The 24,074-nt window shown below is 52.6% G+C and overlaps 1 protein-coding gene across 1 annotated transcript; it reads left to right on the plus strand.

Annotated features, from left to right (window-relative positions):
• Window positions 1-5,618: 5,618 nt before the first annotated feature.
• On the plus strand, window positions 5,619-8,244 carry GSTP1 (glutathione S-transferase pi 1). Its single transcript, XM_082844887.1, has 6 exons — window positions 5,619-5,635; window positions 5,767-5,802; window positions 6,234-6,340; window positions 6,443-6,530; window positions 7,546-7,829; window positions 7,993-8,244. Exons 3-6 carry the CDS (start codon window positions 6,254-6,256, stop codon window positions 8,179-8,181), a joined length of 648 nt encoding a protein of 215 aa, XP_082701013.1. The 5' UTR covers window positions 5,619-5,635; window positions 5,767-5,802; window positions 6,234-6,253; the 3' UTR covers window positions 8,182-8,244.
• Window positions 8,245-24,074: the final 15,830 nt, after the last annotated feature.

The following is a 24,074-nucleotide window of genomic DNA, read 5'->3' on the forward strand; positions in this document are numbered from 1 at the left end:
GTTCCTGGGCTCTGCGTCTCCCCACATCCTCTTCCACCTCTGATTCTGTGTTGTTCTCTGCCCCCCTCTGTCCCCTCTGCTCCATGGGTGTCTCTCTTTGTCCGTCTCACCTGCCCTCCCCTCTCCACCCCTGTCCTCTGTTGACAGTCTGTCCAGCTGTGTCTCTGTGGGTCTCTCTGCCTACTCATGCCCCATTTCTTTGTCACTTCCCTCCCTCTGTTGTGTGAGACTATTTCTCACATTGGTCTGTCTTTCTGTCTGTCCATCCTTGCCCTTCCTATTCTCCCTACCATCCCCCTTCCCAGGATGGCTCCTGGATTCTGGAAAGACCATCCCCCCCAAGTCCTGCCCCAGACCTCCCCGCTTCTCCCCACCCAGAGCCCCGGGGTACCTCTGCACCTCCCACTTAGCTTCTGCCAACCTCGTAGGCCAGGCAGCCCGCCGTGGCCTCTTGTGCCCCCTTGTTATGCCCCGGCCCACTTACCGTGCAGCTGCCTGCCCCTCACCTCTCCGAATGAGGTCAGTCGTCCTGCCCCGGCCCTGCTCCAGGCCCCTCATGATTTATTCACCTGCCCCCCGCATCAACCTTTGTCCAAGGGAACCAGATCCCACCAGGCACCTGCCATCTGAGCTGGTGGCTCTGGCCTCTTTCGGCCACTCATGGCCATCCATTCACGTATTTCTTTTGCAAACATCCGAGGTCTGCCGGGATCCAGCCCCGGGCCGGCTGCTGGGGCCACATGACAGACCCCGTCTGCCCTGAAGGCCCTGCTCTCAGGCACATCTAATTCAGAAAAGGGCCAAGAGACAGCCTCCAAGTGCTTGGGGGCACAGACTCAGGCATCAGGAAGGCTTCCTGGGGGAGAAGGGGGGATGGGCGGCATTCTAGGCGCTGCCCACCAATGTTTAACTTGGCCCTGGGCAAGCGTCAGCATCCCCGGCAGGGATCAGCTGTGAACGGGCACCGGCATCCAGCAGGGTCTGTGGGTGGAAGCCCTCAGGAGGGAGGCGGGGGTGGAAGTCCCTGGAAAGGGTGATGGTGGCAAGAGGCTGGAGGAAACTTCAGAGACTGAGTCTTCAGCAAATGTTGGTGAAGCCCCTGCTGTGTGCCTTCCCGGGTGCTGGGAACCAGTCCCTGCCTCAGGCCGGCTGTGGAGGAGCGAGGGCAGGGGAGGGCCCGACAGGCAGTCAGGGGGACCCTGCGGTGACGGGGGCTGAGGCAGTGACCTGTGAGCCAAGGTCAGAGGGATGAAGGGAGTGACCGCGTGAAGACGGGTGGCCATGCAGGCAGAGGGACATCTTCCACAAAGCCCTGGGCAGGGCTGAGGGTCTAAGGAAAGGCCAGGGCTGAGAGGCGAGTGGACGCCGGCCGGCGGTCTAGGGTGGGAAGGGCTCATTGTGACCATTCACATCGATCATCTGGAGGCTCAGCTACAGCATCCTTCAGCCCCTCTACACCCCGGGTCACATCTCCTCCCAGAGGCCAGGAGCGCACTGCATCCCCGGAAGCACAGCAAACATCCCTCAGAGACAGGGATGCTCCTGTTTTCTGCAAGGTCATAGAAAGGGCCTGCAGGCCTGGCTTCCCCCATGCATTTGCTGTGTGACCCTAGGCAAGATATTTCACCTCTCTGAGCCTTAGTTACCTTATCTGGAAAGTGGAGGTGGACCTAGTATCTGTCTCATGGTGCCTTTGTGAAAATTAAATGATAAAAGGCCTAGCAGGTTCCCAGCGCATAAGAAGCGTTCAAAAAATGGTGGATGTCACATGTGATGAAAGATTCCACGTCTAAATAACCATCTAAGAAGGTGGGAAGTGTTGAGAAATGTGTGTCCCAAAGTATAAGCCAAAGGAGTGGGAACTATAACTGGTCAGGGAATAGTGGGTAGAAGTATTTTCAATGAAGGAGCAAAGCCTTCGTGTCCAGCTCCAGTGTCCAGGATGGCCAGGTGGATCAGTGGTGGACAAATGAATGGACGGATGGTTGGGTGGATAGGTGGGTGGTTGGATGGGTGGGAGGCTGACTTGATGGATTGGTGTTTGAATGGTTGGTGCTTGGAAGGATGGACGATTGAGTAGCCGGATGGATAGATGGACAGACGGACGGATGGATGGATGGATGAATGGATGGACAGGTGGGTTGCTGACTGGATGGAAGGATAGGTAGGTGATGTGACGGGCTAGTGGTTAAATGGTTGCATAGACAGATGGACAGTTGGCTGGCTGGATGGGTGGGTGAATGAAAAGATGGATGGATAGACAAGTCGAGGATGATTGGGTAGGTAAATGAGTAGTAGGTGAGTAAATGGAGAGGTGGATGTCTTTTGTTCGTTTTTTTTTTTTAATTTTTATTTATTTTTGGCTGTGTTGGGTCTTCATTGCTGCACACGGGCTTTCTCTGGTTGCGGTGAGCGGGGGCTAGTCTTCGTTGCAGTGCGCTGGCTTCTCCTTGCGGAGACTTCTCTTGCTGCAGAGCATGGGCTCTAGGCACGTGGGCTTCAGTAGTTGTGGCACGCAGGCTTCAATAGTTGTGGCTTGCGGGCTCTAGAGCGCAGGATCAATAGTTGTGGCGCACAGGCTTAGTTGCTCTGCGGCATGTGGGATCTTCCCAGACCAGGGCTCAAACCTGTGTACCCTGCACCGGCAGGCGGATTCTTAACCATTGCGCCACCAGGGAAGTCCTGAGAGGTGGATGTTTTGATGGACTGCTGGTCTAATGTTTGGTTGTTGGATGGCTGAACGATTGGGTAGATGGGTGTATGGATGGACAGATAGATAGGTGGAGGTGGGTAGATGGCTGGGTGGATGGACTGCTGGTGTAGGTCTTTACAGTCTTCATTCAAAGAGTCCATTAGGCTGGAGACCATATCTTATCTATTTCAGTGTCTCCCATGATGTCCAGCCCACTCATTGCTGAGACACACTAATTAATGTGTGAATAAAGACTTTTTCTTTATTCACCTATCCACCCAGGAAGTGGGGGCTTCCCTGGCGGTCCAGTGGTTAAGACTCTGCGCTTCCAATGCAGGGGGCTCGGGTTCGATCCCTGGTCGGGAAACTAAGATACCACACGCTGCACAGCACAGCCAAAAAAATAAATAAATAAAAATAAAAACAAAACCCAATAAGAATTTCTAAAAAAAAAAAGATGTGTCTATTTATCTCCTCCTACTCTGAGCTGAGCTGTGATTGCTCTGATGGCAAACGACGTCTCCTTCTTTACTCCGTTCCCTACAAGCCAAACCCAGGCTTGGCACCTGGTAAACACCATACACAGATCCACATTGAGACACCACTTCACACTCACCAGGACAGCTAGAGTGAAAACAGACAGACAATCACAACAGGTGAGGATGTGGAAGCTGGAACCTTCACATGCTGCTGTTGGGTTTATAAAATGGTGCCGCCACTTTGGGAAAGAGTCTGGCAGCTCCTCAGAATGCGTTACCGTATGACTCAGCAACTTCAGTCCTCGGTACATACCCAAGGGAATTGAAAACGTCAGTGCACACAAAAATTTGTACGCAAATGTATACAGCAGTGTTACTCATAGTCAAACAATGAAACAATCCAAATGTTCATCAGTGTATAAATGGGTATGAAAAATGTGTCTATCCAACCAATGGAATATTATTTGGCCATAAAAACGAATGAGGTACTGACACGTGCTATAACACAGATGAAGCTTGCAGACACTCTGCTAAGTGAAAGCAGCCAGACGCGAAAGGCCACATAGTGTACGATTCCATTTACATGAAAAATCCAGAAGGGGCAAATCCACAGGGACAAAACAGGTTAGTGGTTGTCAAGGGATGGGGGAGTGGGGTTGAGGATTGATGGCTAATGGGCACCGGGTTTCTTTTCGGGGTGATGAAAACGTTCTGAAATTAGTGGTGATGACTGCACAACACTGAATATACTAAAACCCACAGAATGTACCCTTTATAAGGGTGAATTTTATGTAGCAATAAAGCACTTATAGATATTTTAAAACCCACCAAAGACAGGTGCTGATATATACGTGGACTGGAGGTGGGGGATGGACACAGCGAGGTGTCTGCTCCATTTGGCTTCTCAAGCTGTGCTTCTGGGCCCCAGAGCAGGAGGCCATAGGGTGGCCACAGAGCTAGACCACAGGCTGGGCCGGTGGAGCCAGAGGGCTGTGGGTAAAAGCAGTCACTGAAACACCACAGCAGAGCGTCAAGCCAGCCTGGCGGACAGCTTCTCCAGGGGACCTGAGGAGTATCATAGCTGGAGGGTGTGTGAGCTGGCAGGAGGCCGGCCCCGCTGGATGGCAGGGTGCCTCCCACACTCCCAAGTCTGGGATGCTGGTGCACAAAAGGAGCGCATGCGTGCTCCAGGCCAGAGCAGGTGGTGGAAACTTTCTGAACCTTGGTGTCCTCTTCTGCATAATGGGAACAGGAATCCCTCCCTCCCTCCCTCCCTCCCAGGGTGTGATGGAGATGACGTGAAACCATTTATACAAAAGCTCTTTGTAAGCTGCTAAGTGCTGGGTAGATGTTACTCCAGCTGTGAGTCAGGGATAGATCCTGGCTCCTGGGCCACCTCCCCCATGCCCTCCCAGCCCCAGGCAGCTGTGGGCTCCAATGAGGCTAAGAAGTGTTCCTGATAAACTGCGTTTGGTGTTTTCCCATGATTGCGGTGGATACTTCTATGCCTGGACACCTTCCTCTTTCCTCGTGGCTCTGACAGGAAAGCCAGGCTGAGATGGGCCAAGCTCAGTCAGGTCCCAGTTCCCAAGGAGGACCGCCCCCTGCCCCCCCCCCGCCCCTCTGGTACCAGGAAGGGGCAGCCAGAAGAGGGCTGTGGGTGCAGAGGGGACCGCAGGGAGACAGGAACGGGCTCTGCCTGGAAGGACGCAGCCGTCCCAGGTCCAGGAGGTCCTGCTCATTCGTCTTTCTCTTTCCAGCTGCCGTATCCCCAGGCTCAGGCTGTATTTGAAGAGTACAGAGCACTTCGACTCAGTCAAAAAACGGTTTGGAGACTACAAGGCCTTGCAGAAGAAAGAATGAGGGTTAAAAGTGAGGCCCCTGAAGCCAACCAGACCTGTTTACTAGCTGTGTGACCTTGGGAAAGTCGATCTGTGCTTCAGTTCCCTCCTCTGTAAGATGGGATCTGAACAGGACCAAGTCTTAGGGTTGTAATATGTGTAAAGTTCTCAAGGCAGCCCTCAGTCCCTAAGGGTTTGCTATTATTATCAAGGAGAGAGGATGCGGAAATGGGTGTTTATTGACATAAACACCATTCAAGCAAAAACCATTTATGAAGCACCTACTGTGTGCTGGTGCTGGGGTGCTCAGTCCTGGCCCTCTGGGGGCCCTGAGGATGCTGTGTGTTCGGGGGCGGTGAGCAGGTGGAGCGACTGTGTGCTGCTAAGTGTGGGGGCCTCTTGTAAAGCCACTGCGCGTCAGGCAGGGTGCCCCCCTGCAAAGGGCTGGTGCGCCCCTCCAGCCCTGCTTCACCACACCCACACCTCGCCCCGACCAAGATCGAGATCCGCTCGGTGGTGACTTGGCGGATTCCTGGGGTGGGGCTCGGGGTGGAGCAGGACCTTAAATACGAGGCCTGCGGGTCCTCCCCACTTCCTGCCGCACTTGCACTCCGCCGGCCGCCGTCAGTGAGTACGGACTGGACCGGGTGGGGGGAGGGGCCGGCTGAGACACCCCCTCTCCTAGCAGTCCGACCCCCAGACTGCCTGCCTGCGGGGGTCCTCCTTCATCGTCCTGTCTGTCTGTCTCTCCTAGTGCCGCCCTACACCATCGTCTACTTCCCGACCCGAGGTGCGGCCGCTGCTCCTTTAGGAGGGCGAAGGGCATAGACAGGGGTCCCAGCAAGACCTCCAGTCTGGACAGCCCGCGGCGGAGGCGGAGGCGGACGCTGAGACGGAGGCGGGACCCCCTCGGGGGGCGGGGCCGGGATCTCGGGCTCGGGCCTCATCCTCTCTGGGGACAAGGGCAGGGCGCTCTATCCATCGTCTCTGGTCCCTTCCTGGGGCGCTGTGGGCTGGGTCAGCCTCCCTGTCCTCCCCCCCGCCCCCCGCAAGACACGCCGGGGGCTCCACCCTTTCTCCACGGTCCATCTGCTCCGCAGCAGGCTCGGAGGCTAGAGTTTGTCCTGTCCCTGAGTCCAGTTCCCATACTCCTGACTTCCCCAGGGCGCTGCGAGGCTGGGGTCTCTGCCCATCCCCACACCCCGTCCTCCCCTCCCCCAGGGCGCTGCGAGGCCCTGCGCATGCTGCTGGCCGACCAGGGCCAGAGCTGGAAGGAGGAGGTGGTGACCAAGGAGTCCTGGTTGCAGGGCCCACTCAAGGCCTCCTGTGTGAGTGACTGTGCTGAGGCAGCATTTGGGCCTTTACGGGGCAGCACGAGGGTGCGGGGCAGCTGAGCTCAGCGTCCCTCACCGAGCCCTTCCCCCTCCCAGCTGTACGGGCAGCTCCCCAAGTTCCAGGATGGAGACCTCATTCTGTACCAGTCCAATGCCATCCTGCGACACCTGGGCCGCTCCTTTGGTGAGTCCTGAGGTCGAAGGCAGCCCAGTCCAGAAAAACACCTGAAGGGTCCCGCCAAGATGTCCTGGGGCCTGAGTTGCTGCCACCGGTCCTGTGGCTGGAGGGCAGGCCACATGGCCCAAGAGGAAGGGGCAGGGCCTGGGTTAGGAGGGCTCTGGGTTATAGGGCTGGGGCTGCCGGTCCCCCCGGGCAGGGGCCATACAGGTCTGGCTACCCTCTAGCCAGTCAGCACCACATGGGTTCACTGTGCCTGTTTCCTGGATGACAGCTCAGAGGCAGCCACCAGCCGCCCCGTGTGTGCTGCTATGGGCTAGAGCCACTGTGGGTGTGCCCAGGAGCTTCAGAGTAGACCTCCTGCCCGTTTCTTCCTGCTCTGGCCTCACCTGAATCTGGAAAACCCATGCACACAGTGAGCAGGCCTGTGGCCTGTTTCAAGGGTGGCGGGAATGTGGCTTAGGGAGGTGGCTGCCTCTTCATTGGCTATCTTGGTGGGGAGGGGGGTGTCCCAGGAGGACAGAAGACCAGTGGGATGAGCCAGGCCCAGGCCCACCCTAACTTCTGCAGCCCCAGGGTGAGAGGACAGAGGCCTCCAGCCGCGGCCTGCTTCCCCGTCTCTCGCCCCACGCTCTCCTGCACTCCGAGGGACACACCAGTCTGCAGAGCCAAGTGCTGTCCAGGCCCCGCAAGCGGCCACTCCTCTGGCCTAGGGAAGCATGATCAGAGGCTTGGCCCACACTTGCAGGGGGACAACCTGAAGGAAGGGCTTGGGGCGATGTGGGCAGGGAATTTCTGACTCCCAGGGACCCAGGGTGTGGTCTCAAAGACAAGCGTGGGCTTCTGCTGGGTGTGTTCCTTGGGCTCGTGGAGATGGGAGCAGCAGAGTTGGGCAAAGACGACCCTCCAACGCAGGGGACCTGGTTTCCCAGCCCTGAGGCCTGCAGGCTTCTGGGGGAGAGGGGAGCAGCAGGGCCCCAGCCTGGACAGAACCTGACCCTCTGCCTGGCCGCTGACCCAGGGCTCTACGGCAAAGACCAGCGAGAGGCGGCGCTGGTGGACATGGTGAATGACGGCGTGGAGGACCTCCGCAGGCACTGCAGCCGCATCATTCATCGCGGCCACGTGAGCAGGCCGGGCTTGCACTCAGGGCCGGCGCTGGGGGGCCGCCCGGGCTGCCACGGGCAGCGCTCCCTTTCACAGGAGGAGGCCCAGTATGTTCTGGAGCTGCCGGGGCACCTGAAGCCTTTTGAGAGCCTGCTGTCCCAGAACCGAGGGGGCCAGGCCTTCATCGTGGGCGACCAGGTGAGTGCTGGGTCCAGCCCGTTGTAGGTCCATTTCTCAGAAGGGCAAACTGAGACCAGAGCAGGGACCTGACTGGTTCACTGGAGTAGTCAGAGTTCTGACCCCCAGTAGCCCCCCTCTCTCTTGACCCCATTCAAACCCCCTCCCGCCCCCTGTCCTGCAGATCTCCTTCGCAGACTACAACCTGCTGGACCTGCTGCTGAGTCACCAGGTCCTGGTCCCCGGCTGCCTGGACTCCTTCCCCCTGCTCTCGGCCTACGTGGCCCGCCTCAGCGCCCGGCCCAAGCTGCAGGCCTTCCTGGCCTCCCCGGAGCACGTGAACCGCCCCGTCTTTGGAAGCCGCAAGATATGAACCTGCTTGGCCTCCCCTGGCAGACGGGCTGCCCTTGGGACCAATAAACATGGTGAGAGGAAAGCTGTGCTGTGCTCACTGAGGGACCGGGTGGCCACAGGGGGCCCTCTGCCCCTTCCCAGGCTGCGTCTCGGAAGGTGAGGGCTGGGCTGGGCCCTGGAAAAGCCGCAGGTCCCCAGAGCTGCCGGGAGACAAAGAGGAGTTCCAAGTCCAGAGAGGAAGATGAGATCCCAAACCTCAGAGATCTACCCTGGACAACTTCCTGCAGGAGGGGGTTGACCCCCCCCAGGGGTACTCATGGTTATGGCAACCTGGGAACCATCTCCATCTGGGAGAAGGGGCGCCGTGCAGGGAACAGACAGTCCCTGACGTCTGTGTGATGAGTTCTGTCGTCCGCCACAGGCAGGGCGCTTGGTCTCTGCACACTCAGGTGCTGTGCACACGTGCCGCTTGGGAGTGACACGCATGCTCGGGTGTTTCACCCGAGTGAGTGTTGATGCTGTCCATTCTCTTGTGTCCCCCACAGTCACCTGCAGGCAGGGCCCAGGTGTAGGGCTGAAGGCAGGCCTGGGAGCTCTGGGCTCATCCTGCTGCTTGGGAAGCCGGGAGTGGGGGGTGGGGGGCGCGGTCAAGGGTCTCCTCCAGCTCCCAGAGCCTCTGTCAGCCCTTGGCGGGAGCACCCTGCCACCTGCCCGCTCCCAGCCCATCTCTCCCCTCCCGAAAGACTGTGACTGCCTCCTGCCTTCTGTGGCACCCTCAGCCTGTCCGGCCCCTCCCGCTGGCTCTTTGGACAACGTGGAGTCAGATAATTCCAGAATGCCTGGCACTCCCAGTGCAGAGCTCTCATGACTTCTTGCTGCAAAGTCCGCAGCCTGAGGAGCCTGCCAGACCCTCCTAGAAATGAACTCTTCGGTCTCCAGAACATTCCCCACCCCCTTGCCTGGTTCACCCTTAGAGCTGCTCTCAGCTCTCCGGACAGCCCAGCCCTCCCGCCCCTGCCAGCCTTTGTCCCTGTGGTCTCCTCCGGCCCCCCACTCTCCCGCCACCCCCATGGCCACGCCCCTTCAGCCCTCAGCTCGCTGCCCCTCCGCTGTGGCCAGGTGCCCTGGGCACTTCCCCTTCTCCTGTAGCTCCACTCTGTGGAGTCTGGCCTGCCCAGTGGTCTTGGCTCCAACCCTCCTCCTTTGAGGTCAGAGAGCCGATCAGGTTAATTTCTGTCTCCCCCGCCCCCAGGGGAGGTGCTGACTCACCTTTACCCGTCAGGAAATGGGTGTGCAAACACCAGCAAGAGCTGCCTCTTTGTGTCTGGGACACTCTACCTCCATGGGGGAGGCCGCAGGGCCTCAGTAGTGCCCCCCTCACCCCCAACAACTGACCCTGTTTCATAAGGGTCTCCTATCACAGGCCGGTCCCAGTTCACAGACCTGGTGGCCCCGCTCCATTCTGGCCCCACACTGGGGACTTCTCGCACTTAACCCCCTCAAGGGAGGAAACCCAGACTCAGAGAGGGAAGGCAGCTTGTCCAAGGCCACACAGCTTATCAACGGGAGAGCTGGAATTCAAACCCAGGGCTGAGGAACTCCTAGGTGGTCCTCGGAAAGGGAGGAAGGGAGGGGGCTGGGGCCGAAGGAGTGGGCAGGCGGCCATTTTCAGGAGCAAGAGTGACTTGGGCCCAGGCAGGTGCCAGGGGCTCCGGCGGGTGGGCAGCGGCACTGGTGGCCACTGTGGAGGCCTTGCCTGCCAGGCCAAGGACTTGGAGTTGACCCTGGGGCACAGGGGTCACCGCAGGCTTTTGAGCAGAAAGGAGGACTCTTAGAAATCTGAGCCTGTAAGCGCTCAGGGAGCCTCAGGCATCACCTAAGTCTACACACTCACCTTACAGACAGGGAAGCAGAGGCCTGGAGAGCGGAATGACTTCCCGGGTTCATGGGCAAGTGAGCGGGTGGGCCGAGGGGATGTCCTGGGCCTGATGCTCCTGGTCTGGGTGCCTGGCTGCCCCTTAAAGGAGCCTCTGCCTGAGACCCTCCAGCAGAAGCCTGGGGAAGAGGGTCTTTTGTGCATTAGATTTTGGGGGCTGCTGGGCAGTTTTGGTTTCTTTGGGTGGGAAACCCCCAGGAAGGCCCACTGGTCTCCAAGAGGACAGCGTAGAACCTGAGCCCCCATTGCCCTGGAGGCAGAGATTGGGCCACGGGGGTTCACGGCACAGGTAGAGGGGACAGTGGCCAAGCGAGTCCACAGAGCAGGCTTGGGGGACACGCAGGCGTCCTGCAGGTCTCGGGACAGTGGGAGGAAAGTTACTCTTTTGAAAACTTCCTGGGGCTTCCTTGGTGGTCCAGTGGTTAGGACTCCACGCTTCCACTGCAGGGGGCGGGGGTTCGCTCTTTGGTCAGGGAACTAAAGTCCCACATGCCGTGCAGTGCGGCCCAAAAATAAATTTTAAAAAAAAAGAAAGAAAAAAACCTTCCTGCAACCAACTGCTTCCACATTCTTTGGGGTGACTGGGCTGAGTGCTTTTGATTGCGCGGCTCCGTGACCCCAAGAAGGTGGCTAGAAGAGGCCCCTGCCGCTGAGAGGAGGGACTCCGGGGACTGGCAGGGCCCCAGTTTGGGCGTCTGGTGCAAGGTGGGGCAGCAAGGATGGGGGTGATGAGATCACCAGGTGGGGGAGAGACTGGGAGCCCCTCCAGCTGGAGAGGTGACAAGTGACCCCGGGACTGAGCTTCCTCCAAGCAATGCCCCAAGCATTTTACATGTATTTCCTCATTTAATCCTCACAAAAGAATCCACCCAGTGGATGCTATTAATATCCCCATTTTACAGATGAGGAAATCGAGGCAGGGTGAGGTAGAAGTAACCTCCTCAAGGACATGCAGCTGCTAAGGAGGCCAAGCCAGGTTTCGAACCCAGGCTCTCTGGCCTCAGAGCCTGTGCTTGTAACAACTCTCCCAGCGTGAACCAGAGTGGCTGCAGTTACCAGCAGGCAGCTGGTAACTCTGGTGGCCCCACCCTAATTATAGGGGGACAGGAGCCCTAAGAGAAAGGTTAGGCTTCTACCCTCTCAGGGTAGAAGTGGGACAGGTTCCAGTATAAAGGCTGGAACATTTAAAGACTGGTGACTGGGTTTGCTCCCCAGCTTGGGAGGAGGGACATGGCGGTTACAGACTCAAAACGCCGGTCCTCCTGGGAGCTCCTCGTCCTTAACCGGCTGCTGCTGGGTCAGAAGAGGTGGAATCTAGGGTGCTGGCATCAGTTCCTGCAAGGGTTTGCCCTTTAGTGGCAGCTCTGGGACTCAAGAGTCTCCCCTGGGGTACCAGCCTGGGGAGGGTGGGGATGAGGGGTGCAGGAAGTCACCCCAGACGTCAGGGGTAGAACCGGGGCTGCTTTGAGGCCTCGAGTCCGGATCTTGGCCCGTGGGCCTCGCTCCCCAGCCATGCCAGAGGCTGCGGGAATGTTAGCTCAGTCCTTCTTAGCCTTGCCTCTGGCCTTCACCACCTTCTCCTGGCTCTGTCAAGGTCCCAACTGGCTCTGGTTTGGGCTCCATTCCCCCTCTCCAGCCCACTTGGTGAGCTGCCGGTGGGCTCTCTTCCCTACCCTGGAGGTCGGAATCCCTGGCTGCCCTTCCCCAGATGTACAACCTCTCTGGGCCCGTTTCCTCTTCTGACATTCCGGGCAGTCACAGAGTGCCACACCGTTTACCAAGTGCCTTCTATGTGCCAGACACTTAGCGGCTCTTAAAACTTCCATTGTACAGGTGAGAAAACTGAGGTCAGAGCTGGAATTTGCACCCAGGCAGACTGCCTGCCAAGCCTACATTTTTCCCTAAGAGCCCCAGAAAATGCTCTCAAACGTGCTCTGGACGAATCTAGTCATCAACGAAGTGGTTATTTAAAATGTTAATGTTAGCACAATGTTAACTATCCTGATTGCAGTCAAGTCAAAGCCACGGGAATTTTAGAAGCAAGAGTCCAGGTCACGTCCAGCCACTGGCCTGCTTTGCTGTTTGCTTTCATGGCTGAGAGGCTGGAAACCAGCTCCGCAAACATGCGGAGATGAAACCAGGGGGAGCGTGAACACCTGGGAGGCTCCACTCACCGACCCTATGGAGACGTTTACCCCCAAGAACTGCTGAGGGTTTGTCCAGGAAGTGCTTTCGGCAACAAAACTTGAACTCCACATCTTCCCATTGGAAGACTTTGTTTGGACCGGGGGTGCCTTTGCATCTCCAGATGGGATTTTCCACAAGGTCAGGAAGGTAGCCCAGGATCCCGCGAGCTTTGCTTGCCGTCCCTTCAACCTATTTGCATGAGCCGTGTTCTTAAGAGAAGCACCCAGGGGAGAAAATAAAACGAAGGCTTTTGGCTCACCCATCGGCTGCATCCATGACTGGGTTCTGGCTCAAAAGGGTGCCAACAGTGAGAGAGTGGTGGCTTCTCAAAGGTTCAGGCTCAGTACGTTTAAGTCTTCAGATAGACCTACGGGTTAGGCCACACCTATGGAAAGTTACCATTCTGAGAGTTTGAAGCAGTGGCTGTTTCCTGTTATTCCAAAAATAGGGCAACTGGGACTTTGGCTCATAAATTCGGCCAAGGCAGAGTTAGACACACAACTGGGATGGCCGCTCAGCTCTGACCTGGCAATGTCTGTGTGCATCTCCTCCTCCAGCCCTGCCAGCCCCCATCATCCCCTGCCGGTACCAGGCCCTGTCCTCCAGACACATGTGACCCAAGCCCAGCTAGTCACCAAGCCCCAGCCCCAGGCACAGTGCGTGGTCCAAGGTGTGAGCCCTCGCAGGGAGCCGGGCCCATCAGAGTCCCTCCCGACCCAGCCTGGACAGCGCTGGCCAGGCGCCAGGAGCTCCCTCTGCGGCCAGAGCTTGCTTTTCTGTACAAGAGTCTGTGAGGATGTGACTTTGGAGCAGACTGTGGGGTTGGTTACAGCTGAGAGAGTGGAGCATGTGTGCGTGTGTGCGTGTGTGTGTGTGTGTGTGTGTGTGTGTGTGTGTGAGAGAGAGAGAGAGAGAGAGAGCGAGCGAGAGAGAGAGAGAGTGAGAGAGAGAATGAGTGTTTTTAGGCCACAGTTCCAGTCCCCAAGAGGCCAGATCCACTCTCTCCTTCCCCTGGTTTGTTTATGTGGCCCCAGACATAAGTTGAGTTGAGTTTCTGTGACTTCAGCTGAAAGAGACTGTGATAGTTTCCAAATATGTACACAAACCCCTTGACGATTTTCCCCTCAGAATTTGGAACCGATCTCCTACCCCTTGAGTGTGACTGGACTTAGTGACCTGTTTCTAATCACATGTGTGGAAGAGATGGTTGCGGGATGTGCAGGACGAGGTCGTGGAAGGTTCTGTGGCTTGCTCCTGACTCCCGCTCTTGGGTCACCAGACACCCATCATGAAGACACTCAAGCAGCCCTGGTGATAAGGAACTGAGGCTTCGTGCCAAAGCCAGCACTAAATCACCATCCATGTGAGCAAACTGTCTAGAAGGGACTCCTTACCCTGCCTTGCCCGTTTCTTTCCATGGGAACCACAATAAAGACTTCTGCCCACAGTTCCCCATCTTTCTCTGCCTCTTGATCGACCCTGGTGCGTCTTCAGGCCGCCAACCCCCAACCCCAGCGTGGCAATGCCTCGCTCTCCTGGGATCTGTGAGAAACAAACTCTCTTTTCGATGGTAGTTGCCTCTTGATCTGTTGGCCTCGTTATGCCTAAATAATCATAAAACCTGTATTTAAAACAGAGACCCTGGGCAGCAGCTGCCCGGCCAAACCACTTCCAAATTTCGGACTCAGAAATGGAGATAATAAATGCTTACTGTTTTAAGTAGCTGAATTTTGAGGTCATTTGTTAGGCAGCAATAGATAACTACTACAGAGTTGGTACCAGGCCAGCACCTTCCAGCCCCAGCGTGGGATGAACGTGGAGCAGATTTTAAGCTTCACAAAGCAAGGCAGGTGCTCTGAGGTTTAATGAGCTACTTTCCAGAGGTTTTCTGGTTCCTTTGCTTGAGGTTTGGTGTCTTCTCTGAGGCCACGCAGAAGAAGTGTTGATTAGTGCTTGGGACAAAGGCACATCCTTCAAACAGGAATCTTTCCTTTGATGATCCCAATTCCTGATTGCAAACCCAGCGTGGCCAAACACCCCCATGTACATTCCAATGATTAGTTTTTCCACGCAGCTCATTCATGTTGAAGAGCAGCTGATGAGCTCGACTTGCCCCTTACTTGCTGTGTCATCCAGATCTTGATACCCCAACAAGAAAATACATCTAAGACATTTAGCTCAGTGCCTGGCCCATAATAAGTGCTCAATAAATGGTTGAACACAATTTTTGTAAGAACCCAGCTCTGCAGATGTTATTGCCACCCTTAGCTTCAGGGCAATCTCAACATCTTGAGAAAGCGGCATGTCTTCTTTCACCATACATTTTGTACAAATAAGCAACTGAACAAGAGGAAAAAAAAAACTGATGGTCAGTTGACCTCTAGCAAAACCTGAAGTTTGACATTTTCAGCCAGTCATCATTCTGCACTTGTGTGTAGAACGAAACAAAGAAATATTACTCCGTTGCGATTTTCTCTCCAAGTAAAGATTTTTAAATCGAGTTTTTTATTATTCAGTTTTTAAGATCAACACGTTATTTAAGAATGAAAACCAAATGGATTGTTCTAATCACAACAGGTCGAAAAGCTATCTTCTCATAGACAGCCCTCGATAGGTGATTCTTCTGTTTAAATAGTGTATTAGTCAGTGTTCTCTGGAGAAACAGAAACAGTAGGAGAGATATACATAGATAAGATTTATTACATGATTATGGAGGCTGAGAAGTCCCACAGTCTGTCGTCTACAGGCTGAGGCCCAGGAAAGCCAGTGGTGTGGTTTGAAGGTTTGAGAGCTGAGGGCTGATGCATTGCGTTGGCCAAAAACTTCATTTGGGGTTTTCCGTAATAGGCTGATTTTTGTTTTTTTTTTAGAAGATGTTGGGGGTAGGAGTTTATTAATTAATTAATTTATTTTGGCTGTGTTGGGTCTTCGTTTCTGTGTGAGGGCTTTCTCTAGTTGCGGCAAGTGGGGGCCACTCTTCATCGCGGTGCGCGGGCCTCTCACTATCGTGGCCTCTCTTGCTGCGGAGCACAGGCTCCAGATGCGCAGGCTCAGTAGTTGTGGCTCACGGGCCTAGTTGCTCCGCGGCATGTGGGATCCTCCCAGACCAGGGCTCGAATCTGTGTCCCCTGCATTAGCAGGCAGATTCTCAACCACTGCGCCACCAGGGAAGCCCATATATTGATTTTTTGCCCAACCCCAATATTATAGATTCCAGTCCAGCTCAGAAGGCGCGAGAACCAGGAATGCTGAGGGCAGGAGATCGACGTCCACCTGAAGCAATCAGGCAGGAAGTGAATTCAACCTTCCCCTGACTTTTTGTACTATGGAGGCCCTCAGTGGATCAGATGAAGCCCACCCACTTTGGGGAGAACCATCTGCTGGAACATCTGTCCTTCCCCACACACGGCATTCCTACACCTGAACATCTTTTCTCACGTAGCGAAGTTCTTCCATGACTGCCCCGATGCCCTCTGACCTAGAACACCACTTGGTCTTCCTACAAGGGTTGATCCCAGCAGCCTGGCACTGGCCTGAGCCATGTTCAAGTGACCAATGCAGCTGCTCAGCATTCGCTCTGGTCAAGGTGTGAGATGCACGGATTGACAGTGTCACTTTGTAAACCAGCAGTTTGTACCAGCTGTCAGGGTGGCCCTTGCTGCTCCACCTCTATGCATCCAAAGCACTGCCTGGGCCTCCGGTTTTCAAGGGCACATTTTATTTTGTGTTAGGATGCTCGTTTACACATCTGCTTCCCTATTCTGTGATGTGGAGCCTTTGGAGAGAAGGGGCTGCATTATTATTATCGTCTTCTTCTTTTCCCACATTTGTTGTTATTTTTTTATTTTTTGCGGTACGCGGGCCTCTCACTGTTGTGGCCTCTCCCGTTGCGGAGCACAGGCTCCGGACGCGCAGGCTCAGTGGCCATGGCTCACGGGCCCAGCCGCTCCGCAGCACGTGGGATCTTCCCGGACCGGGGCACAAACCCCTGTCCCCTGCATCGGCAGGCGGACTCTCAACCACTGCGCCACCAGGGAAGCCCGTTGTTGTTATTCTTTTAAAAAATATTTATTTATTTATTTATTTGTTGAAGTTTAGTAGATTTACAATGTGTTAATTTCAGGCGTACAGCAAAGGGATTCAGTTATACGTACATATATATTCTTTTTCAGATTCTTTTCCATTTAGGTTATTACAAGATATTGAATATAGTTCCCTGTGCTATACAGTGGGTCCTGTTGTTTATCTATTTTATATAGAGTAATGGATGTAACCATATTCGTTGTTTGCTACGTAACAAACCACCCCAACACGTAGTGGTTTGAAACAACTCTCATGTCTTATTCCTGCCAGTTCCGTGGCTTGGTCAGATATCTCTTCTGGTCTGGGCCAAGTCACCTGGGGCTGGATGGTCCAGGTTTCCCTCATTGTCACCACCTGGGCCTCAGTGAGATGCCTGGGACCTCCATCAACATGACCCCTTATTCTCTCAGAGGCCTGCCCGGAACTGGATAATGTGGAAGTTTTCCAGCGGTAGGAGAGAGCAGGCCTCAACGCGGAAGTGCTTCTCAGACCCCTGCTGGTGTCACTTTTGTTAATATTCCATTGACCACGGTAAACCACGCTGCCAAGCCCAGATCACAGGAGGTAGAGACGTTCTTTAGCTCTTGATGGGACAAGGGGCAAATTCACCTTGCAGAGGGGCTTGTGCAGGACAACGGGAAGGACTTGGGGTCAGTTTGCCATCAGCCACCAATGCTTTCAGGCAGAAGGTGAATGATCACAAGCAGAACAGAGATACGAGAAAGCAAGCAAGTCAAGAGGTGACCATGTGAGTCGTGTCCAGGGTAACCGTAGACGACTAGAAACAGAGCGTATGTCATATAAACTAAGAGTCAAGAAACATGGAAAAAAATACTCAACCAATCCAAAGGAAGGCAAGAAAGAAATGAAAGAGAACAGAACAGGCAGGGCAAATAGCACAAAATAAGACAGGTGGAAACACGGATCTATATTAGCAATTAAACTGAATGTAAATAGACTATCCTCACAAATATGCCCAACTGATTCTTTACGAAGAGGCAAAAACAATTCAACGGAGGAAAGATCGCTTTTCAACCAGGGGTGCTGAAGCAATTAGACTGCCATAGGCCCCCAAATGGGAGAAAATGTTCAGAATCTAGGGCCAGGCAAAGAGTTCTTAGACTTGACACTAAAAACGTGACCCACAAAAGGAAAAATCGATAAATTGGACCTCATAAAAATGAAAAAGTTTGCTCTGCACAATGCCCTATTAAGAGGATGAAAAGACTAATTATAAGTGGGAGAAAATATTTGCAAACCATATATGCAACTAAAAACTAGTATCTAGAATATGTAAAAAACTCTTAAAACTCAACAGGTAAAAACCCCAGCAATTCTACTTGAAAATGGGTAAGACATGAAGAGACAGTTCACTGAGGATGATACAGATGGAAGATAAGCACATGAAAATATACTCAACTTCATCAGCCACTAAGCAAATGCAAATTAAAGCCACAATGAGATATCACTACAGACACTTCCCTGGTGGTCCAGTGGTTAAGAATCCATCCTGCAATGCAGGGGACGCCAGTTCCATCTCTGGTTGGGGAACTAAGATCCCACATGCCGCGTGGGACTAAGCCCCAGCGCCACGACTAGAGAGAAGCCTGAGCACCGCAATGAGCATAGAGCCTGTGTCTGTGCATGCTGCAACTAAGACCCGACGCAGCCAATAAATAAATATATTAAAAAAATCACTACACATTTATCAGAGTGGCTAAAAAAATAGTGACAGCACTAAATCCTGGCAAGGAATTGATGAAGCTGGATTACGCATGTATTGCTGGTGGGAATGTAAATTGGTGCGTTTACAAACTGGAAACAGTTTGGCAGGTTCAGGTAAATCTAAACATGCAAATTATCGTACAGCCCAGCCATTGCGCTTTGGGGCATTTATCCCAAAGAAATGGAAATTTGCTGTCACACACGAAACACCTGTATATGAATGTTTATAGCAGCCTTATTGATAACAGCCCCAAAGTGGAACTAACCCAGATATCCTTCAATGGGTGAGTGGTTAAACATACCAAGGAATACGACTCAGCAATAAAAAGGAATGAACCACTGATACACAGGACAACTGGAATCTAGAGAATTGTGCTAAATGAAAAGAAAAGCTAATCCCAAAAGCTTGCATACTATTTGATTCCATTTATATAACATTCTTGTCGTGACCAAATTATAGAAATGGAGGACAGGACTTCTCTGGTGGCGCAGTGGTTAAGAATCTGCCTGCCAATCCGGGATGATCCCACATGCCGTGGAGCAAGTAAGCCCGTGCACCACAACTACTGAGCCTGTGCTCTAGAGCCTGTGAACTGCAACTACTGAGCCCACGTCCTGCAGCTACTGAAGCCCGCATGCCTAGAGCCCTAGAGCCCGTGCTCCGCAACAAGAGAAGCCACCACAATGAGAAGTCCGCGCACCGCAACGGAGAGTAGCCCCTGCTCGCTGCAACTAGAGAAAGCCCATGCACAGCAATGAAGACCCAGCGCAGCCAAAAATATAAATAAATAAATAAATTTATTGAAAAAAGAGAAAAAGAAATGGAGGACAGAGTGTGGTTGCCAGAGATTAAGGACAGGAGAGGGTGGTGGGGAAGGGGAGTGGTGTGGTCATAAAAGATGAGGTAACAGAGCAAGTGGTGAGGAACTGTTCAGGGTCCTGACTGTGGTGGTGGCTACGTGAACCTACACAGGTGATAAAACTGCATAGAATTAGGCACACACACACACACACATACACAGACACTCACACATGAGCCGAACTAAAACCAGGGCAATCTGAACAAGATGGGTAGATTGTATCATTGTTAATATCCTGGGTGTGATGTCACACTACAGTTTTGCAAGATGTTATCTTATCTCCAAAGGAAAAGTTTAGGTCAAAAAAAGTAAATAGACTTAAAGGCTCTATTTAAAAGACACAGGATGTCAAAATGACAAATGAAAGAACATTAAATTATATTCTATTTATAAGAAACAGACTTCATGCATAAGGATAGGGCTTCCCTGTTGGCGCAGTGGTTGAGAGTCCGCCTGCTGATGCAGGGGACGCGGGTTCGTGCCCCGGTCCGGGAAGATCCCACATGCCGTGGAACGGCTGGGCCCGTGAGCCATGGCCGCTGAGCCTGCGCGTCCAGAACCTGTGCTCCGCAACGGGAGAGGCCACAACCGCAACGGGAGAGGCCACAACAGTGAGAGGCCCGCGTACGGCAAAAAAAAAAAAAAAAAAAAAAGGCTCTGTTTAAAAGACACAGGATGTCAAAATGACAAATGAAAGAACATTAAATGATATTCTATTTATAAGAAACACACTTCATGCATAAGGATATAGAGAGGTTGAAAGTAAAAGGATGGAAAAGACATGCTGTGCAGGCACTAACTAAAAGAAAGTTAGTGCAGTTACATTACCATCAGGCCAGAAGCACTTTAAAGCCAAAAGTAAAATAAAGTAAAACTTAAAAAAAAAATAAAGGGAATTTTGTTAATATGAAAAGGCTCAATATTTATCTGGAAGTTATAAAAATTCTAAATTTGTATATGCGTCTAGTATCATGGCCTCAAACTATATGAAGCAAAACATGATGGAATTATAATGAGAAATAGACAAAACTGCAATCATTATGTGTGTGTGTGTGTGTGCGCGCATGAATGTGTGTGTTTGCCAATCTTGTTTCATTTATATTTTCTCCCAGTCTATAGTAGGAATTTTTTTTGGGGGGGGGGTATGCGGGCCTCTCACTGCCACGGCCTCTCCCAACGTGGAGCACAGGCTCTGGACGCGCAAGCCCAGCCGCCACGGCTCACGGGCCCAGCCACTCCGCGGCACGTGGGATCCACTTGGACAGGGGCATGAACCCGCGTCCCCTGCATCGGCAGGCAGACTCTCAACCACTGCGCCACCAGGGAAGCCCCTGTAGTAGGATATTTTAACACATTTCTCTTAGTAATTGATAGACCAGGCAGAGAAAACAATCAGAATGATATGGAAAAGCCAAACAACCACAGAATACACTTTCTTTTCAAGCACACATGCAACATATACAAAGTCAATTGTATAGAAATGTCAACACATTCAATGTATTGAAATTGTAGAGTCCATTGCCTGTGCACATGCAAGTGACCTAAAAAACAATTCCAAAAGGAGAAGTAGGGTCTCTGTTGTTATGGGACTATTTCAGAAGCTGAGAGTAATCTGATTTATTCATTGTCTGCTGATTTATTTATTTATTTGTTTGTTTTAAAATTTATTTATTTAGTTTTGGCTGCTTTGGGTCCTCGCTGCTGCGCATGGGCTTTCTCTACTTGCAGCGAGCAGTGGCTTCTCTTGTTGTGGAGCAAGGGCTCTAGGCGTGAGGGCTTCAATAGCTGCAGCACGCTGGCTCAGTAGTTGCAGCACTCGGGCTCTAGGGCACAGGCTCAGTAGTTGTGGCGCACGGGCTTAGTTGCTCTGTGGCATGTGGGATCTTCCTGGACCAGGGTTCGAACCTGCATCCCCTACATTGGCAGGCGGATTCTTAACCACTGTGCCACCAGGGAAGTCCCTCATCTACTGATTTAAATGTTAATCTCATCTAAAAAAAATACCTTCAGAGAAACCTCTAGAATAATATTTGACCAAATATCTGGGTACTGTGGCTTACTCAAGTTGACACATAAAATTAGCCATCACAAATATATACCTAGGAGTGGAGCTTCAGTAGTTAAGACAAACAATGTTTCAGAGTGGTTGAGTCATTTTAACACTCCCACCAGGAAAGGACGAAAATTCCAGTTGCTCTGTATCCTTGCTAACACTTGGACTGTGCCAAGTGTTAGCAGTGCCTCAGATTCTTCTAATGAGTGTGTAGTGTAATCTAAAGGTATTGTGGGGACTTCCCTGGAGGCACAGTGGTTAAGAATCCGCCTGCCAACGCAGGGGACGCGGGTTTGAACCTTGGTCCAGGAAGATCCCACATGCCACAGAGCAACTAAGCCCGTGCACCACAACTACTGAGCCTGCGCTCCGGAGCCCGCAAGCCACAACTACTGAAGCCCGCGCACCTAGAGCCCATGCTCTGCAACAAGAGTAGCCCCCTGCTCTCCGCAGCTAGAGAAAGCCCAGGCGCAGCAACGAAGACCCAACGCAGCCAAAAATAAATAAAAAAATTTTTTAAGAATACGAAAAAAAAAAGATATTGTGGTTTTAGTTTTCATTTCCCTGATGACTAATGATGTCACGCATGTTTTCTTATGCTTGAGGGTTGTGTAATATTACCACATGGCGTAACTCAAGACAACAAACACTTTTTTTCCTTAATTTTATTGAAGAATAGTTGATTTACAATGTTGTGTTAATTTCTTCTGTACAGCAAAGTGATTCAGTTATACATACATATATTCTTTTTCCTTATGGTTTATCACAGAATATTGATTATAGTTCCCTGTGCTACACAGTAGGACCTTGTTGTTTATCCATCCTATATGTACAGCAAAAACTTTTTTTTTTTTAACTTTGAGGGTTGGACTGTGAAATATGGACACAGGTGGCTAGTAATTTGCTCCCCCTTCAAACCAGTCTTTAAATATTTAGTCATCATGTATTTAGTTGGGCCATATAGAAGCTGCTTTAAAAAAAACAAAAACAAAAACAACATTGTTTATAGAAACAGATTCACTTTCAGGGGCTGAAAAAAAACCCTTGTAACCATTTCCTACTTCTCTGTAGTTCTCATTCGTGCTTCAGGTTGTGTACTAGTTGGATATAATTTCAACTGAAATTACAAAGCCTTCAAAAAGAGCGGCTGAAACAGGCTAGAAGTTTTTTCTCACTCAACTGGAAGTCCAGAGTCATCTGGACAGGCCTAGTATCCACTGTCCGTGGCGTTAGGGACCCAGGCTCCTTCCAGCTGACTCTGTCATGCTAAGGCTGCTGTCCTGTCTCCTCTGAGTTCCAGCCGGGGGAAGGGAGTTCTCTGAACCACACCTACTGGGGAGGCACATTCTAGGGTTTACAATGTAGATGATAAAATAAGTTACTTGCGGCCAACACCCAGCACAACCCCATGCAGCTTTTGGTTTGGAATTTCTGACTTTCAACTGACAATGACTTCTAGTGAAAATGCCTTGCAAAAATACTCAGCAAAGACAGGCAATGTTATCAAGAAGTTCTTTTTCTCTCCTTTTTCAGCGCTTCAGGGGGTGGGCCAATTCATACTTAACCAGTTATTTAAGGAATCAAGGTGGGGAGTATACTGGCTGCTCTATAACAGGTTTATTCCAGTTCTGTTTTATATAATGGCCTCCGGGGAAACTCCTGGTGGCCTCTGCCTAGGCCCTGCTCTGATTGTGGTGACAAGTCCCCGGTTTGACAGCAGAGTTTCTCCTACACTCTACCAAGCATCTCGTGAAGCCCGCAGATGTGCCACCCACCACAAGGGTGGAGGGCTCACTCCTAATACTAATACTGTCTCCTCCCATTTGTGTTAGGACGATTTTGACTGCAAGCCACAGAAACCCCACTCAAACAAGAGCGAATGTCTTGACTCGCCCGCTGGGAGGCGATGGATGCTTCTGACTGTAGGCATGCTGGCTCATCTCCAGTTCCGTCCCACTCTCCCTGGCTCCCCACACCTGCTCCCTGGACCACTCCCCCAAATCAGCTGCCACATACATGTCCTGGTCTCGGGCTCTGCCTTCTGGGGAGACCCAGCCTAAGACAGCAAGGGCTGGTTATAGTAATAGTTTTTGTGAGTTTTTCCAGTGTTGGGGTAACTTCTGTGGACATTTATTGACACAGTCTTTCAATGCACAGGGAGGAAGATATAAGGCAGGTTCCAATGGGCTTAGGGACTCTGTCTCATCCCCTGCTGAGTTTCCAGTGCCTTAAACAGTGCCTGGCACTTAGTAGATGCTCAAGAAGTAGCTATTGAAGGAGTGGGGGGAGGGCGGTCCTGTGGCTCTTGGCGGCATCCTCTGGTCCTGTCTCTCTGAGCTAAGTTTCTTCCTGGGGCGAGCCTCCCTCCAGGCCACTGCACTCCCTGGTTGTGCCTCAGGAGGGTGCCAGAACCTTGGCGTCTAGAGAAGAAGGGTGCTCCCCACTGCCCAGGACCCGCACCTGATGGTCCCTGGCTGGGGGTCTGAGGGTGTGTGTCAGGAAGGGGCAGGGAAAAACCTTGCCTGGGCCTGAGTCCCGACCCCAGCTTCTCCCACACTGGGATGGAGCTCATCGGTCCCTGGCAGGCGTAGGGATGGCTCCTGGGTGGTGTGCACTCCCTGGCGTCAGCCTCAGGGAACAGAGATCCTGGGAGCAGAAAAGCCATCTGGGAATATCCCAGGATAGGGGGGAGGGACAGAGGTCTGCATCCTGAGCTGGCCCAGTGGGCTCTGACCACCTTTTCTCTGCTAAGCTGGTCAGATGCGGGGAGAAGAGGCTGCGGCTCTGCCTGGGTTGGAGGGGCGTGTCTATCTGGTGGCAGGGCTATTATTATTAATTTTTAAAATAAATTTATTCATTTTATTTATTTTTGGCTGCGTTGGGTCTTCGTTGCTGTGCGCGGGCTTTCTCTAGTTGTGATGAGTGGGGGCTACTCTTCGTTGCAGTGCACGGGCTTCTCATTGCAGTGGCTTCTCTTGTTGCAGAGCACGGGCTCTAGGCTCGTAGGCTTCAGTAGTTGTGGTGCACGGGTTCAGTAGTTGTGGCTCGTGGGCTTAGTTGCTCCACGG

The sequence above is a fragment of the Leucopleurus acutus genome, assembly GCF_964270905.1.
Source record: "Leucopleurus acutus genome assembly, chromosome: 8".
NCBI classification, from domain to species: domain Eukaryota; kingdom Metazoa; phylum Chordata; class Mammalia; order Artiodactyla; family Delphinidae; genus Leucopleurus; species Leucopleurus acutus.